General features: G+C 38.4%; 1 protein-coding gene across 4 annotated transcripts in view; it reads right to left on the minus strand.

Annotated features, from left to right (window-relative positions):
• The window catches only part of DMD (dystrophin), a 158,536-nt gene that overhangs the window by 17,044 nt on the left and 126,078 nt on the right, over positions 1-15,414 (minus strand). For all 4 annotated transcript variants that reach the window (XM_008069948.1, XM_021718521.1, XM_008069946.1 and 1 more), the window contains 2 exons: positions 12,118-12,361; positions 11,158-11,281 (listed from right to left, as the gene is read on the minus strand). In XM_008069948.1, coding sequence (XP_008068139.1) covers positions 11,158-11,281; positions 12,118-12,361 — 368 coding nt within the window. The remainder of the gene's footprint in view (positions 1-11,157; positions 11,282-12,117; positions 12,362-15,414) is intronic.

Consider the following 15,414-nt stretch of genomic DNA (forward strand, 5'->3'; position numbering starts at 1 on the left):
CTTGCTTCAGTAAGTCAGCAATAATGAACTTGCTTAGGGACAACCTTAGGTTCACATCTGAGTTGGAAATGCTTGGGGAGCCTGTGACTAAATGACTTAAATATGCTTGTCATTTCCTTTGGTCTATGACACTTGGATTTTCCTCTATGATTATAATCCTACATTTCATTCTACATTTTCTTTCTTGTTTTTTTAAGCACAGGCTAAAAGTATCGTTGCCGGTGCTAACCATTAAGACAAAATCATATCCTAGGTGGATGTGAGGCTGCATATCATTATTAGAATGGAGAGATAAGAACTTAGGGGAGATAAAAAGCTTCTGATGATGTGAGTCTCATGGTAACATAGCATTGGAAACCTCTTTGAAATACTAAGTACAGGAAGCGGTGCCGAAGATTAAGGTCACAAAGCAGAAAAGGAAGAGTTACAATCTCTCTCTCCCTCCCCCCCACCGCCCCCCACAACTTGCTTAAGTTTATGCTGTTAGGAAAAAAGAGTGAAATTCTTATTTTTAGTTCATTTTTTCTTCGGTTTTAAACTACCATTATGAAGATGAAACGAACAAAATACTACCAGGAGGAACAGGATCCTGACAACTGCAGGGCTGATTACATCTCTGCGTTCCATTACTGATGCAAATTTTTGCTGAATTGGGAAACATGAGGCATTTTTAATGACAGCAAGTCCACTTTAGTGACAGTATGCCTTACAGAATAAATCAGAACCAACAGAGACACTTATGAACACTGATGTTAATATTTCTGACAGTTTAATTACATTGCACTGGAGCTCTAGGAACTCAATTGTACTGTTAAAATTCAGGTACAGTTCAATGAAGTGACTGGCATTGCTGTCCCTGAATTATTTCAAGAATGAAATTATAAAGTATAAACCTGATGATGTTAGTTAAGTTCATCTTTACAGACAAACTATGTGGGAATCTCAAATATGAGCACTGAAATACAAATGTAAAATTGACTTATTTGTTTAAATGGAAAACTTTCATAGCAGTGATAATTGTATCCATTCACTCATTTTTTAAGTGCTTATTACATTCTAGGTAGTATAAAAACAAGTAAGTATAATCTTGTTTTCTTCTTTTTTCAATATTTTCAAGATTACTCAAAATTGTTTTAACTTATCTGTTAAGAACTGAAATCAGACTTATCACATATATATATATATGCATGAGCAGAAGTGAATAAATTTACTGAAAAATGCTTAATGCCTAATATTTTCTGCATTAGATTATACTAGAAAAGTTGTTAAATGAAACCTGAAGTTGAAGTAACATAATTGTACTATTTGATACTGAGTCAGATTTTTTAAAGGCCTTTAAAAAAAATCACAAAAATGTAAGAACAGTAAGATAAATTTATTTATTCAAATCTTTATCAAAAGTCAACTATATGCCAGGCACTGTTCTGGGTTCTGAGGTTACAGCAATAAACAACCCAAAAGCCCCAATTCCATGAAATTCACATTCTTATGGAGTCACTTGGGTTAAACAAGTAAATTATATAGTTATATCTACTGGAAAGGGTTAGCAAGGATCAATGAAGAAAAGTTATTAGAAAGTGGAGTCTTGGAAGTCTGCATTGATGAGATGCAATTCAGTAAAAACTTTAGGACTTGAAGGGTATGACTCATGCAGATATTTGAGGGAAGCGTGCTCCAAATAAGTGTGTGTGATTGGCCTGCTCCAAGTACAACAAGAAGGTTAATATCAACAGAGTGACCAAGGGTTGGGAGAACAGTAATTCCTTGACCTAAGAATTTGGATTTGGTATGTGACCTGCTTTGGAAAGTGGAACATTAGCAGATATGACACAAGTAGTGGCTCAGACTGTCCTTGAGTGGTTGGGCTTGCCTGATTGTGCTTATGTACTGTAAGAAATACATAGCCAAGGTGGTTAGCTTACCTGATAGTCCAGGGAGAATGAGAGACATGTGGAACAAACCTGAATCCAACCCAGTCCACACCTGGAGTTAATCCCAGCTGAGCACCAGTAAAAGCCCAGCAAACCAACAGATACATGAATGAGAAATTTGCAGCTTGGGAATTTTGTGGTTATTTGCTACACAGCAAAGGCTGACTGATAAGTTGTTTCAAGGCACCAAACCAGCCAGTTACAATATTTATAGTTTGTCTAATCATACACTATGTAGCTACAATATAATAGGCAACCCCTAAACGTTCAAATGTTCCTGAATCTAACAATACCTGTGACTACAATGTGCCACCCAGAAAGAAATATTTTCTCTCTCTCTCTCTCTCTCGCTCTGTCTCAATTTTAGTATAGAGATGTGGGGTACAAGTCAGGATTAGGTACATGAGTGGTTTATAAGTAGGTGAAGTTTGGGCCTCCATTTGGACCTCACTTCACCTGGTTTAGGATCTGGGACCCTTAGTGAAGTTATGTGCCCCCCCTACCTCCCCTGGCAATGCCCTGATGCTATCGATCCCTTTCTTCTAGTATTGTGATAAATGTTCAAGATCCACTTATAAGTGAGAACATGTGGGATTCAAACTTTTTCACTTATTCAACAAGAAAATATTTACTGAGTCCCAACTGTGCACTAGAAACTTGGCCAGTCCTTATCTCTATTTCATTTATTCATTCCCTACTCAAATAGCATATTGTCAATGTCTGAAGGATTTTAAACTTAGTTCATGGAAATTCTTTTTTTTTTGTTGTTTTTTTTTTGTCTGTTTGTTTGTTTTATTTTGTTTTTTTGAGTTGGAGTCTCACTCAGTCGCCCAGACTGGAGTGCAGTGGCCGCTCCCGGCCACCGCAGCCTCGACCTGCTGGACTCCGGCGATCCTTCCACCTCAGCCTTCTGAGTAGCTGGAATTACAGGCACGCGCTACCACGCCCGGCTGATTTTTTGATTTATTGTAGAGATGAGGTCTCGCTGCCCAGGCGGGTCTCGAACCCGCGGGCTCAGGCAATCTACTCACCTCAGCCTCCCAAAGGCGCGGGATTAAAGGCTGAGCCACCAAGCCTGGCTCATGGCAGTTCTTTAACATTAACTACTCCAAGGTGATTCCCACAAACACACATAAAAATTCTCTTTTAGATTATTAGTTTTATACTCCTCTTGGCTTGTCTGAAGTTGATCCAAAGAAATCACTGAAACATTTATAAAATGAATGGTTCAAAATAAGGAAAGGTATGCTCAAAGTTAAGTAGTACCTTATTATAGCATAATACAAGAGTCTCCTTTAATCACCGCTGAAGTGAAAAAAAAAAGTGAATGACTCAGTTTAATCTGAGAAAAAAGAAAGAAAATGGCTTGCCATGGCAAGTTACTTTTTAAGTTTCTGAAACATATGGTGGGTTCAGACTTTCTTGAAGGAATAATATCCCATCTGACTTGCTTCCCTTTCCTCAATTCAAATGCTGATAATGATTCTACTTGCTTAAAAAGTTATTTTAGCTAGAACCTAAGAATCCTTACTCCTGTGATTTGGTCTGCATCCAAGCAAATTATTTTCTCTTAAGAAAAAAGGAGTCATGTATAAGAAATTATTTCTCTTATAAAGGGGATTGTATATGAGCAAATATGCCCACCAATATTTTTCTTTGGGATTTAGCCAATTTCCAACTTGATGTATTATTAACTTACTACTTATGTTTTTCCTGCCTTCTTTTTTTTCAGAAGAAAAAAATACAATGATATAAACAATTCACAATATTTAGCTTCAATTAGCTTTTACATTATGACTTAGGATAGATGCCTTCAATCTCACATATAAATGCTGTGTATAAATAACTTCTTTCACATATTATGTTGTACAATGATAATACTGATTATTAGTTGGTCAGTTCTTTTTTTTTGAAAAGGAGTCTCACTCTGTTGCCCAGGCTGGAGTGCAGTGACACGTGCACAGTCACCTCAGTCTTGATCTGCTGGGCTCAGGTGATCCTTCCACCTCAGACTTTCAAGTAGCTGCAACTACAGGGGTGGGCAACCATGCCTGGCTAATTTTTCTTGATTTATTGTAAAGAAGAGGTCTTACCAAGTTGTCCAGACTGGTCTTGAACCCCTGGGCTCAGGCAATCCTCTCGCCTAGGCCTCCCAAAGTGCTGGGATTATAAGCTTGAGCCACGGTACCTGACTAGCTGGTCAATTTTGAATGGTAGTGAAAGACATTTAAATTCATAGCTAAATGTCCTAAAAGTGTGGGCTGTTCCATATCTACACAATAATGTATTGTGCTTGGCTTTTAAAACATTAATTCAACAAACACTTTACTAAATGTTTATTGCATAGAGGATGATCAAATGGTAAAGATGATGAGCAAGACTTAGATTTTTGTCCTTAAAAAGCTTACATTCCATGGAGTTCTAAGAAGAAGAAAGAACTAGTAGTAATTATCTACAAAGCAGAATAAATTACAAGATAATAATGCATGATTAATCTGTATAATGCATGATTAAACTCCAAAAGAAAACTCATTGAGTAAAAAGAAAGGATGGTATATTTCAGGTTAAAAAGTCTCAACTTTATTCTGTAGGCAAACAGGAGCCATAAAATGCTTAAGGAGGAGAATAATATGGTATAATGTGAATGGTTGGAGAGTAACAGCAAGCATCTGGAAGCCAATTAGGAAAGTATTCATATTGTCTGTTCAGGTAGTACGTGATGAAGGCTAAATTTGGGTAGAAGCAGCTGAACTGAAGAGTTTTGTTCATTTTTAAAGGAAGCAAAACAGACTGACCTTGGTGATTGGATTGGCGGTGATGGGACATGGCTAGGAAGGCAGATAAAGTGTGGAAAATGACTTTGTATAGGTTAGAAAACTGGAAGAGATGTTTGCAGGTTGATCATGATTTCAGACTGGGATATTTTTCCTATAGTTTTAGCCATAATATGCTCAGGAGGGAGGTCTGGGCTAGAAATCTTGACATGAGTTATCAACAAAGCAGAAGCCAAAGAATGAAAGGAGTTCCCGGGGAGAGTGAAGAAGAGTGAAGGAAATAGAGAGAGAATCTTCTAAAATGTCAGTGTCATGAAAGATGTAGAGGCTGGAAAAGTGTTCTAGATTAAAGGAGACTGAAGAGACACAGCGACAGAATGCAAAGCACGATCCTTCAATGGACTCTGAATGAAAAATAAATAGCTGGCCAGGTGCGGTGTCTCAAGCCTGTAATCCCAGCACTTTCAGAGGCTGAGGCGAGAGGACTGCCTGAGCTCAGGGGTTTGAGACCAGCCTGAGCAACATGGTGAGACCTCATTTCTACAATAAATAAAAAAAATTAGCAGGGCATGGTGGCACATGCCTGATGGTTCCAGCTACTTGGAGGGCTAAGGTGGAAGGATCACCTGAGCCCAGCAGGTTGAGGCTGCAGTAGCTGTGAGCGTGCCACTGCACTCCAGACTGGGTGACAGAATAAGACTCCGACTCAAAAACTAAAAGACTGCCTTTGACTCAAAAAAAAAATAAAAAATAAAAAAAGATAAATAGTTACAAAGACCATTAATTGGCAGAATTGGGGGTATTTGAATTTAAATTGTATATTAGTTAACAGTACTGTATCAGTGCTCATTTCTTCACTGTGATAATTCTATTGTGATTATGTAAGAGAATTATCTTTCATCTTGGAAGACACATGTTGAAGTGTTTAGGAGTGAAGTGTTATTATGAATAAAACAAAATCATTCAATAGATCAGTAAAATAAAAAACAAATCAATAAGCTATACATGTGTGAATATGATCAGTATACAACATAAAACAAATATACACAGTATAAAGATGTGCTAACATATAGATATACATAAATAAATGTCAATCTAAATAAATATATGCAATATATTTACCAACACATAAATGTAAATGTACAAATGAAACAAAATTTTGAATTAATTGCAATTGTACATGATGAATACACATAATTTTTATTTTTCAATTAAAATAAATAAATGAAGTTAAGAATTAAAGAAGAGAAAAAAAAGGAACAATCAGCTATCATTTAACTCTTGCTACCCAAATACAGAATATTTTTGTGGGGTCACTTTTTCAGTACATTTTTTGAGTGGCCTCCAATGTACCTGTCACCCAATTAAAAATTGTAGTGTGAATTGAAAAAAAAGTAAAATGAAATATAAAATGCTTAAGAAAGGGTTATCTGGAAGAAGCTTAGCCCTAATTAGAGATAAGGAGTCGTTAAGAAGTAACAGAGTCTTGTATGGAGCCAATGAAAACCAAAAGAAGATAAACCTGGTAAATTTCTATCTATTTATTTGCTTATTTGTTTCCTCCAATAGGATGTAAGCTTCATAACACACTGTCCTTTTAAGAACTGTATAGAGCGCATATGATACACAGAGACTTATCTGTGATGGGTATTTCATGGTTTGAGGAAGTATGTTGAATCTTTAGGCAAATCACCTAGTGTGACTTCTTCCATATTTCACTTAAAAGAAAATCATGGGGTTGAATATTTTAAAAATGCAACTCCCTATGCAGAATATGATTCTGCAAATGTCAGTCTTATCACATCTCAAACCTTCAAAGCACAAGGACACACACTGCATTTATTTAAATGCCTGTGTGTATCCTTCAAAAGGATGATTGGCTGGGCATGATGGCCCATGCCTATAATCCCAGCACTTTGATAGGCCAAGATGAGAGGATTGCCTGAGCCCACAGGTTCAAGATCAGCCTGGGAAACTTGGTGAGACCTCATCTCTACAGTAAATCAAAAAAATTAGCCAGGCATGGTGGCATGTGCCTGTGGTTCCAGCTACTTGGAAGGCTGAGGAGGAAAGATGGCCTGAGTCCAGCAGCTTGAGGCTGCGGTGGCCGTGAATGTGTCACTGCCCTCCAGCCTGGGCAACAGAGTGAGACTACAACAACAACAACAAAAATGATCATATCCCCCCCTAACTTTCAAACGAAGTTGGTTTATGCAGTTCAAAAAAAATGTACCTTGGAATTCAGTCTTTTTTTTTTTTCCAAAGGAAAATCTTAACAACATAGCTTATCCATTTCATATTAGCAAATTGTCTCTAGACTCAACTCGGTCACTTGTAATATAGCAGTTCTGTCCTGGTATTCAGTTCTGCCACATTCTTCTGGGCACCACAAATCATCGGTACCACAGCCTAATGTGTACTTTAATTTGGGGGCTTTAACGAGCATGCTGCCTCTTCACCAGTGCTAACAGCCTAAATAATTAATGCTTCTAAGCACCCAGGGCTCTGAATCTTACAGCTAAAACATGTGACTTAGTTTCACATGATTTACTTACTTAAAAAAAAAAAAGGAAAATCCTGAAGTAAGAAATAACAACAGACGAACTAAAGCTCAGTTGTTTTCAGAATTTATAGACTTTGCTAAGGCATATAATATTTTTTCATGTACTGTGCTATCATTTACAGTCCCAACAGTCCATTAGCTACATTCAGATCTCATGTGGAGAAAGAGAATCTTACACAAAGATTGCCCTAAATCATGGAGGTATTGTAAAGTCAGGAAAACGACCTCAAACATTTCTTCTTCCTTCTCAAAAGAACTGAAACCTGGTTTTTCTACAAGAGGAGGATATGACACTACCCACTGCTCCAGGTGCTTGAACTTCATCAGATTTTCTTCAACCATCCTGTCTCTTTCCTCAGAAATGCTCCCCTCCTCAGAGCTCTCATCCATTTTCCTCAACATCTTTCCCATTCTTGTTTATCACCACCACCACCACCACCATCATCCTGCTGGTAAGCCCAGTAATCCTGGCTACATCAACCCCGTGAACCCTACTGTTTACCCCTGAATGATCTTCACATACAGTCTTCAGCAGCCCAATGGGAGGCTACATCTTGAATGTAAGAATTGCTTGGAAGCATTTTATTTCCATGATATCTAACTTTCCTTCTTTCTGTTTCTTTTTTCTTTTTTTTTTTTTTTTTTGAGTTGGAGTCTCACTCTGTCACCCAGGCTGGAGTGCAGGGTACACTCACGGCCACCGCAGCCTCAACCTGCTGGGCTCAGGTGATCCTTCCACCTCAGCCTTCCAAATAGCTAGAACTACAGGCATATGCCATCTCTATAGGTGTGTTGCATCAAATGGAAAGTACTTGGAAAGTAATTGAAGCTTAAATGTGTAAGAATAAATACACAATTTTTAAAAATAAATAAATAAACTCTAGTTCGTTTTTTTTTTGAGTCAGAGTCTCACTGTTGCCCAGGCTGGAGTGCAGTAGCATGCTCACAGCCACTACTGGTCTCAGGTGATCCACCTCAGCCATCCAAGTAGCTGGAACCACAGGCGCACACCACCACACCTGGCTAATTTTTTTGTAGAGATGAGGTCTTCCCAAGTTGCCTAGCTGGTCTCAACCCCCTGAGCTCAGGCATCCTCTCACCTCAGCCTCCCAAAGTGCTGGGATTATAGGCATGAGCCACCGTGCCCAGCCTGATATCCAACTTTCAAATTTTCCTGACCATGATCTCCTAATCTTTCCTCATAAAACTCACTCACACCTTTGACCTTTCCTTTCTGTTCTATCAATTTTGGTTAGGCACTTTGCCTCTCTTTATTCTACCTTCGGGGAAGATCTAAAGAATGAAATGCATCCCTGAGCACACTATTGTACCAGGCAATAGAGCTTTAAGTATCAAGAAGCCACAGGTCTCTTCTATTCTTTGAGGGTCAAGTATACCCAGTTTAGGACCCAGGAAAAAGGTAGGGTAGAGCACGGGGCCGACTCATGCTGGGCCTTAAGAAAGGAGCAGTAAGGAGGATGGACCAAGTATGGGGGGGGGACCCAAAAGAACTGGAGTTGCCAAGTATGGCAGCTCACTCCTGTAATCCCAGCACTTTGGGAGGCAAGAGGATTGCCTGAGCCCATGGGTTTCAGATTAGCCTGGGCAACTTGGCGAGACTTCATCTCTACAAAAAAATTAGCCAGGTGGGGTGGTGTGCGCCTGTGGTTCCAGCTACTTGGATGGCTGAAGTGGATCACCTGAGACCAGCAGTGGCTGTGAGCATGCTACTGCACTTCAGCCTGGGCAACAGTGAGACTCTGACTCAAAAAAAACGAACTAGAGTTTATTTATTTATTTTTAAAAATTGTGTATTTATTCTTACACATTTAAACTTCAATTACTTTCCAAGTACTTTCCATTTGATGCAACACACCTATAGAGATGCTTTTTCTACTGCTCAGAACAGTTTTTGAACTCATTAATTTTGATGCTTTTCAGTGCTTCTGCCATTTTTTTTTTTGTCACCTCTTCCATATCAGCAAAACATTTCCCTTTGAGGACTTGAAGGAAAAAAAAAGTTGCCGGGGGAGAGATCGGGTGAACAGGGAGGGTGGGGCCTTTTTGGTAAAAACAAAAACAAACAAGCAAAAAACACTGAATACTCATTGCGGTGTGGGAAGGTGTGCTCATAAATCACCCATCATGAAATGGGCAAATGCGTTAAAAGACTTTCCAAAAAAACCCAAAAAACAAAACAACAACAACAAAAAATTCCCTGAAGCAGAATGCAGCCTCTCACAAAAACACTAGCTGGTACACTGATGCCCATGGGTTCCTAGAACACTTAAATAGTAGAGGAAGCCTGTACTATAAGGGGCCCACCCTCCAAAAAATAATTCTGTTTTTTGGGGTCCCCCTTTGTATGCGTGGCCTTCAAGAAGCCCTCCATTGTCTAGCCTAGTACAGCAGGAAAAACCAGTGAGCAACTGGCTAGCAGCCTCTGTCCCAGCCATTCATTACCACTGTAAAATGCCTTGCTCATTAAGACATTTTATTATCATTTATGCCTTGTCAACTCCAGCTTTCATAGAATCCAGTCCTAGGCAGAGAACACTGCTGAAGACTGACACCAGACCACATTGACCATTTCCTCAACAAATTCAACAAACTTTAATCTAAGTCCTCCTTCTTCTTGGTAATGTTTCTTCACTTTCCTTAATCCTCTCATTTTTAAGATTACCTGGTCTTTCATTTCATTGAAAAGACAGAAGTCCTTCAACTTCCCGTCTCTTGGCTGAAATCCTTTATCAGAAGGGCCTCATGCATTTACAGTGGTCCAATGGACTACAACTCATTTTCATTTCCATTGAGCTTTATTTATCATTTGACCTTTTGATCCCAACTTTCTTGAACCTACCTCTATTCCCACATCCTTCACTACCCTATCATCCAAATGGACGTCTGCCTCAAGGAACTGCATAGAAGCACCTGTGTCAGGTTTCTCATCTCACACTCTTCAGCAATCAAATCTATGGAGCTCACTCTCAAGTCTCCGCATCCTATCCTCTTATTTCAGGTGTAGACCTATATTTTAACTTCCTTCTGGGTATAACTTAGAAGACCTGCCAGTTCCTCACACATATTATGTCCACAATCAAAAGTTCCACTATGTTCTTCCAACCAAATCCTCTCCCCTCATTCCCTCTCCTCATATTCTGCCCTGGGAACTCTGTTTTCACATAAGCATCTCACAGTCATTTCCTCTTACATCTCTCAAGTGTACAACCTCACATATGGTCTTTGCAATTGCCTCCTAACTGGTATTCTCATTTATAAAAGTTCTGCTTTAAATCATATACAGCTACCAGAAAACATCTTTTTATAAATTTCTTTTTGATCATTTTCACCTGGTATATGATTTTCAGTGGCTCCCTGATACTTCCAAAAATGAGTCAAATGCCTCGCTCAATAGTCATTATACTGTGACTTCAGTCTTCCTCTGTAGCCATATTTCCCTCTCTCTCCTGCTTGGACCCTATCTTTTTACTAAACTGGACTACTGGCTGTTTCCCACCCATGGCCCAAGCTCCTTATCTCTTTATCATCACTTACACTATTCCTTCTTCAAGGTATGCTTGGTTCCTACTCCATCTTTTGGAACCCTGCACAGATATCAATTGGTTATCCATCCTTCCCTGATCTCCAAAATGAATGGGAATTTAATATCACTCTGCCTTGTTCTGAATCACTGAAACTCCTACTTCTTGAGGATTAGGATTATATCACTCATCAGTGCATTCCTTGACAATGCACTGACAATGCGTTATGACAATGCATTGTCCAGAACTGGTATTAGATAATTTAGCTGACGATCTGAACCTCTGAGCAAACATTTTATCATTCCCAGATCTTGAAATAACAAAATCTGGGAGTAGCTGACACTTACCCATGGATTCTGAAGTTTGACTGCCAACCACTCGGAGCAGCATAGGCTGACTGCTGTCGGACCTCTGTAGAGAGGTGGAAGGAGAGGACACCGTCGTACCATTCACCTTGGCCTCTGCCTGGGGCTAAGGCATCCAAAAGAAAACAGAATTATTTTTCATAGTAAACACTCAAACAAATGTATAAATATCAAAATATTATAGACACTCAGGACTCAGAAATTTTGACCTTTTCTACTTTGAACCCCAACACCCCAAAACTTATTGAATTTGGGATATTTCACTGTTAATATGGTCCATGAATATTGTCTTTGTATCTGAATTATGCTGCCTTATAAATTTGAGAAAAATCAGAGCTACTGTGGAACAAGACTAAAAATCGCTAGACTAAATAGATGAAAGACTTATGTGAGAATGGTGAGATCTCAAAAATGTAACAGAAAATTCATATCTTTTGTGAAGTGTTAAGTAACAAGACAGAACATATCTCAAAAATCCCCAAAAGCCGGAACCTTGTCCAGGTAGGGCCTGTTAACAATGCAATCTTGCTAGGATTTCAATGAATGCTTAAAAAATGATGTGTTTGGGATTAGAAAAACAACAAAAAAACAAAAACAAAGGTATACCAGAAAATATAACTAACTGCAAAGAAGAGAATTCCATTTCAAGAGATAAATGTTCACTTTTAGAGAACTAGCAGAAACTTTTTGGCATTTTTTTCTGTTTTATTTCAAGCTGGTTAAGTAAAAAACATTTGGTAGGAAACAAACTTGAACAAATATAAAAAGACACACTTGCTTTCATCATCTTCTTCTATCCCTTGATAATCTAGCACTTTGCTACCAAGAACTTAAGAACTGACACTTGGTGCACCTATAAAAAGGACTCTGAGTTCTGGTTTTTAGTTTTGTTTAAGAGGGGAAAATGCATGTTTGTAAAAATCCCATCTCTCTCCTCCTCACTTGCTCCAGCAGCTGCCTTAGCCTATGTAACTGTGACTCCAGCTGTTTATTGTGGTCTTCCAGGATTTGCATCCTGGCTTCCAGGCGCCCTTTGTGTTGACGCAGTAGCTTGGCCTCAGCAATGAGCTCAGCATCCCGGGGACTCTGGGGAGAGGTGGGCATCATTTCTGGAGGGGATGGCAGTGGGGACAGGCCTTTATGTTCATGCTGTTGCTTTAGACGATCATATTCTGCTTGCAGGTTCCTATTGGCATCAAAGAAGTAAAAAATAAAAAGAAAAAAAGAAAAAGAAAAAAAGAAAGAAAAAGAAGAAAAAGAAAGAAATTTAAATATCATCACTAAATTTCATATACCATGGTAGATAGATGCATCTGACCACCACCAAACAACAGCAAGCAAAAGAGAGGCACTAATGAATGGTTTTAATGATGATGATCTTACCAGCACTAAAAGGACACAACAAAATTTCAAGTTTTTGCCTGGTGTGTGAAGGGAACCATGCTTTTCAAGTTTTTATGTTACACTCATAGCCTCATGAGTGCTATATTCAGATAAGCAAGCAGCAAAGGATTTAATCATTTTGTAAACATTCTTTTACAATGAGATTACAATTTTTATACCTCTATCAACACTTTGGGTTTGCTTAAACAATTTGCAAATATTTCCAACAGAAATGTATGAGTATACCAATGTACCCACTATACTGCTTTGATATGTGCCATATTTTCTTCAAAACTTTTTTGAAGAAATATGACAGCTAAAGCTCAAGCTCCCCCCACGTGCTTACCTCAACACCACACCCTTCTCACCATCACCCCCAAGGAGATGATGCCATACTGAATTCCATGTTCATCATTACCATATATGATTCCACAAACATTAGGTTGAGCTTAACGCGGATGCTGACATTCATCTGTTTTTTTAACCTATAAAAATGACCATTTTAGCCGGGCTTGGTGGCTCAGCCTATAATCCCACACCTTGGGAGGCTGAGGTGAGTGGATTGCCTGAGCCCGCAGGTTCGAGACCCGCCTGGGCAACTTAGTGAGACCTCATCTCTACAGTAAATCAAAAAAATTAGCCGGGCTTGGTAGTGCGTGCCTGTAGTTCCAGCTACTTGGAAGGCTGAGGCGGAAGGATCGCAGGAGGCCAGCAGGTCGAGGCTGCAGTGGCCAGGAGCAGCCACTGCACTCCAGTATGGGCAACAGAGTGAGACTCCAACTCAAAAAACAAAAAAGGCCATTTTATGTGATTCAATCTAGTAGCATTATTTTGCATGTTCTTAAATTTTACATTTAAGAACTTTGTGTTTAAGAATGTACATACCGTTCTAAGAGTTGCTTTTTGACTTCAACACCATTCTAGGTATTTATCCATGTCGATACATGATAGTCTGCTATTACATAACTACTCTAAGTTATTATCCTGTGCTTGACTATGCCAACAACATTCTCCTTTCCATGGACATTTAGGTTGTTTCCGACTTTTCACTCTTACAAATAATGATGCAATGAATTTCCTTATAACCTGTCTCCTTGGATACCTGTTTAACAGATTCTTTACAGAATATATTTGGATTTGGAATTGTTGGGTCATAGCAGCATTTTCAACATTTATATATGTCACCAAATTGCTTGAAGTGGGTTTTACCAATTTATTCTCTCTTCAGTAGTAAGCCAGTTTTCCATTTGGCTACCTCCTCATCAAATACTTGGTGTTATCAGACATTTAAGTTTTGGTCAAACTGATGGGTACATTTTAATTTACACATCCCTGATTATTGGTGAGGTTGAACTTTATTCTTGTTAAATGGCTTTTCATGTTTCCTTTACTTATTTTCCTTCTGGGCTGTCTTTTTCTTAGGAAAGTTCTAGATACATTCTAGATGCTTATCCATTGTTAGTTATGAACATGGCAAATAATATCCCCTGACTTTATCATAGGGGTAGCTTATCTTTAACTTTGTTCGTGGCATCCTGCGTTACAAAAATGTTAAATTTCAACATATTGTTCCATATTTACTTCTTTTTATGTTTTGTTTAAGAAAATCTTCCCTTACACTTACATTTTAAAATTTAAAATTATGTTTTTTGCATTTAGGACATTAATTTACCCAGAATCTATTTTTGGGCTTGCTGCAAACACATGATCTAATTTTACTTTCCCCCATAGGTAAAGTATTATATTAAGCCAGAGCCCCATTCATTGCATAGTCTCTCTGTTCCCCAGTGATTTCTAATGATGCCTCGGCAAAACATTAAGTGTCCATAAATGCACAGTTGTGCTTCTGAGCTCTCTATTCTCTTCTGTTGGTTTACTTGTATACCCTGTGTAGATCCACACTACGGCTTTAAATTAACTGGGGTTTGGTAGGCCCTCTAAGCCCTACTTTGTTCTTCCTCAAAATTATCCTGGCTATTCTTTTCTGTCACCCAGGCTGGAGTGCAATGGCATGATTATGACTCACTGCAGCCTCAATCTTCTGGGCTCAGGCAATCCCTCCACCTCATTCTCCGGAGTAGCTTGGATTACAAGCATATACCACCATGCCCGTCTTAATTTTAAAATATTTTTTGTAGAAACAAAGTCTTGCTATGTTGCCCAGTCTGATCTCAAACTCCTGAACTCAAGCAATCCCCCCATGTCAACCTCCCAAAGAGGTGGGATTACAGGCATGAGCCACTGCGCCTGGCCTATCTTGGCTATTGTGATTCTTTTGCTCTCCACTATGATGCCAGCACCATAATCAAAATTTTCTATTTCATGAAAATTCTTATTGCAATTTTGAGTTGGAATTACATTTAATTCATAGATTAAACTAGAAGAACTAAATTCATAATATGGAGTCTTCATGTCTAGGAATGTGGTAAAGCTCCTCTGGTCTCATTTTAAGTCCATTAATAATGTTCTGTATTTTACCTTTTTCCCCTTCTTGTTTTACAGGTTGAAAGCTTAAATCATTTATTCTTTATTTTTCATAAATACATGTAGACTTATAAATTTCCTTCTTGATACCACTTTAATTGTATACCAAAAGTTCTGATATATACCACTTGATTTAATTCAGTTGCTTATATTTTATAACTCCTATTGTAATTTTTAAAATTTAATCCGTAGTCATTTAGGGGTGCCGTGTTTACATTTCCAAACATTTTTCACTTATCTTTTTAGTGCATATTTCTAATTTAATTGCATTTTAATCAGAGAACATTTGTATATTGATCCTTAGAAATTTTCCAATGCTTTTTTTGTTTTTTTTTTTTTTTTTTTTTTTGAGTTGGAGTCTCACTCTGTCAC

This window comes from Carlito syrichta, unplaced genomic scaffold (genome assembly GCF_000164805.1).
Source record: "Carlito syrichta isolate Samal-C Ts95f unplaced genomic scaffold, Tarsius_syrichta-2.0.1 Scaffold312570, whole genome shotgun sequence".
In the NCBI taxonomy this organism is placed as follows: Eukaryota; Metazoa; Chordata; class Mammalia; order Primates; family Tarsiidae; genus Carlito; species Carlito syrichta.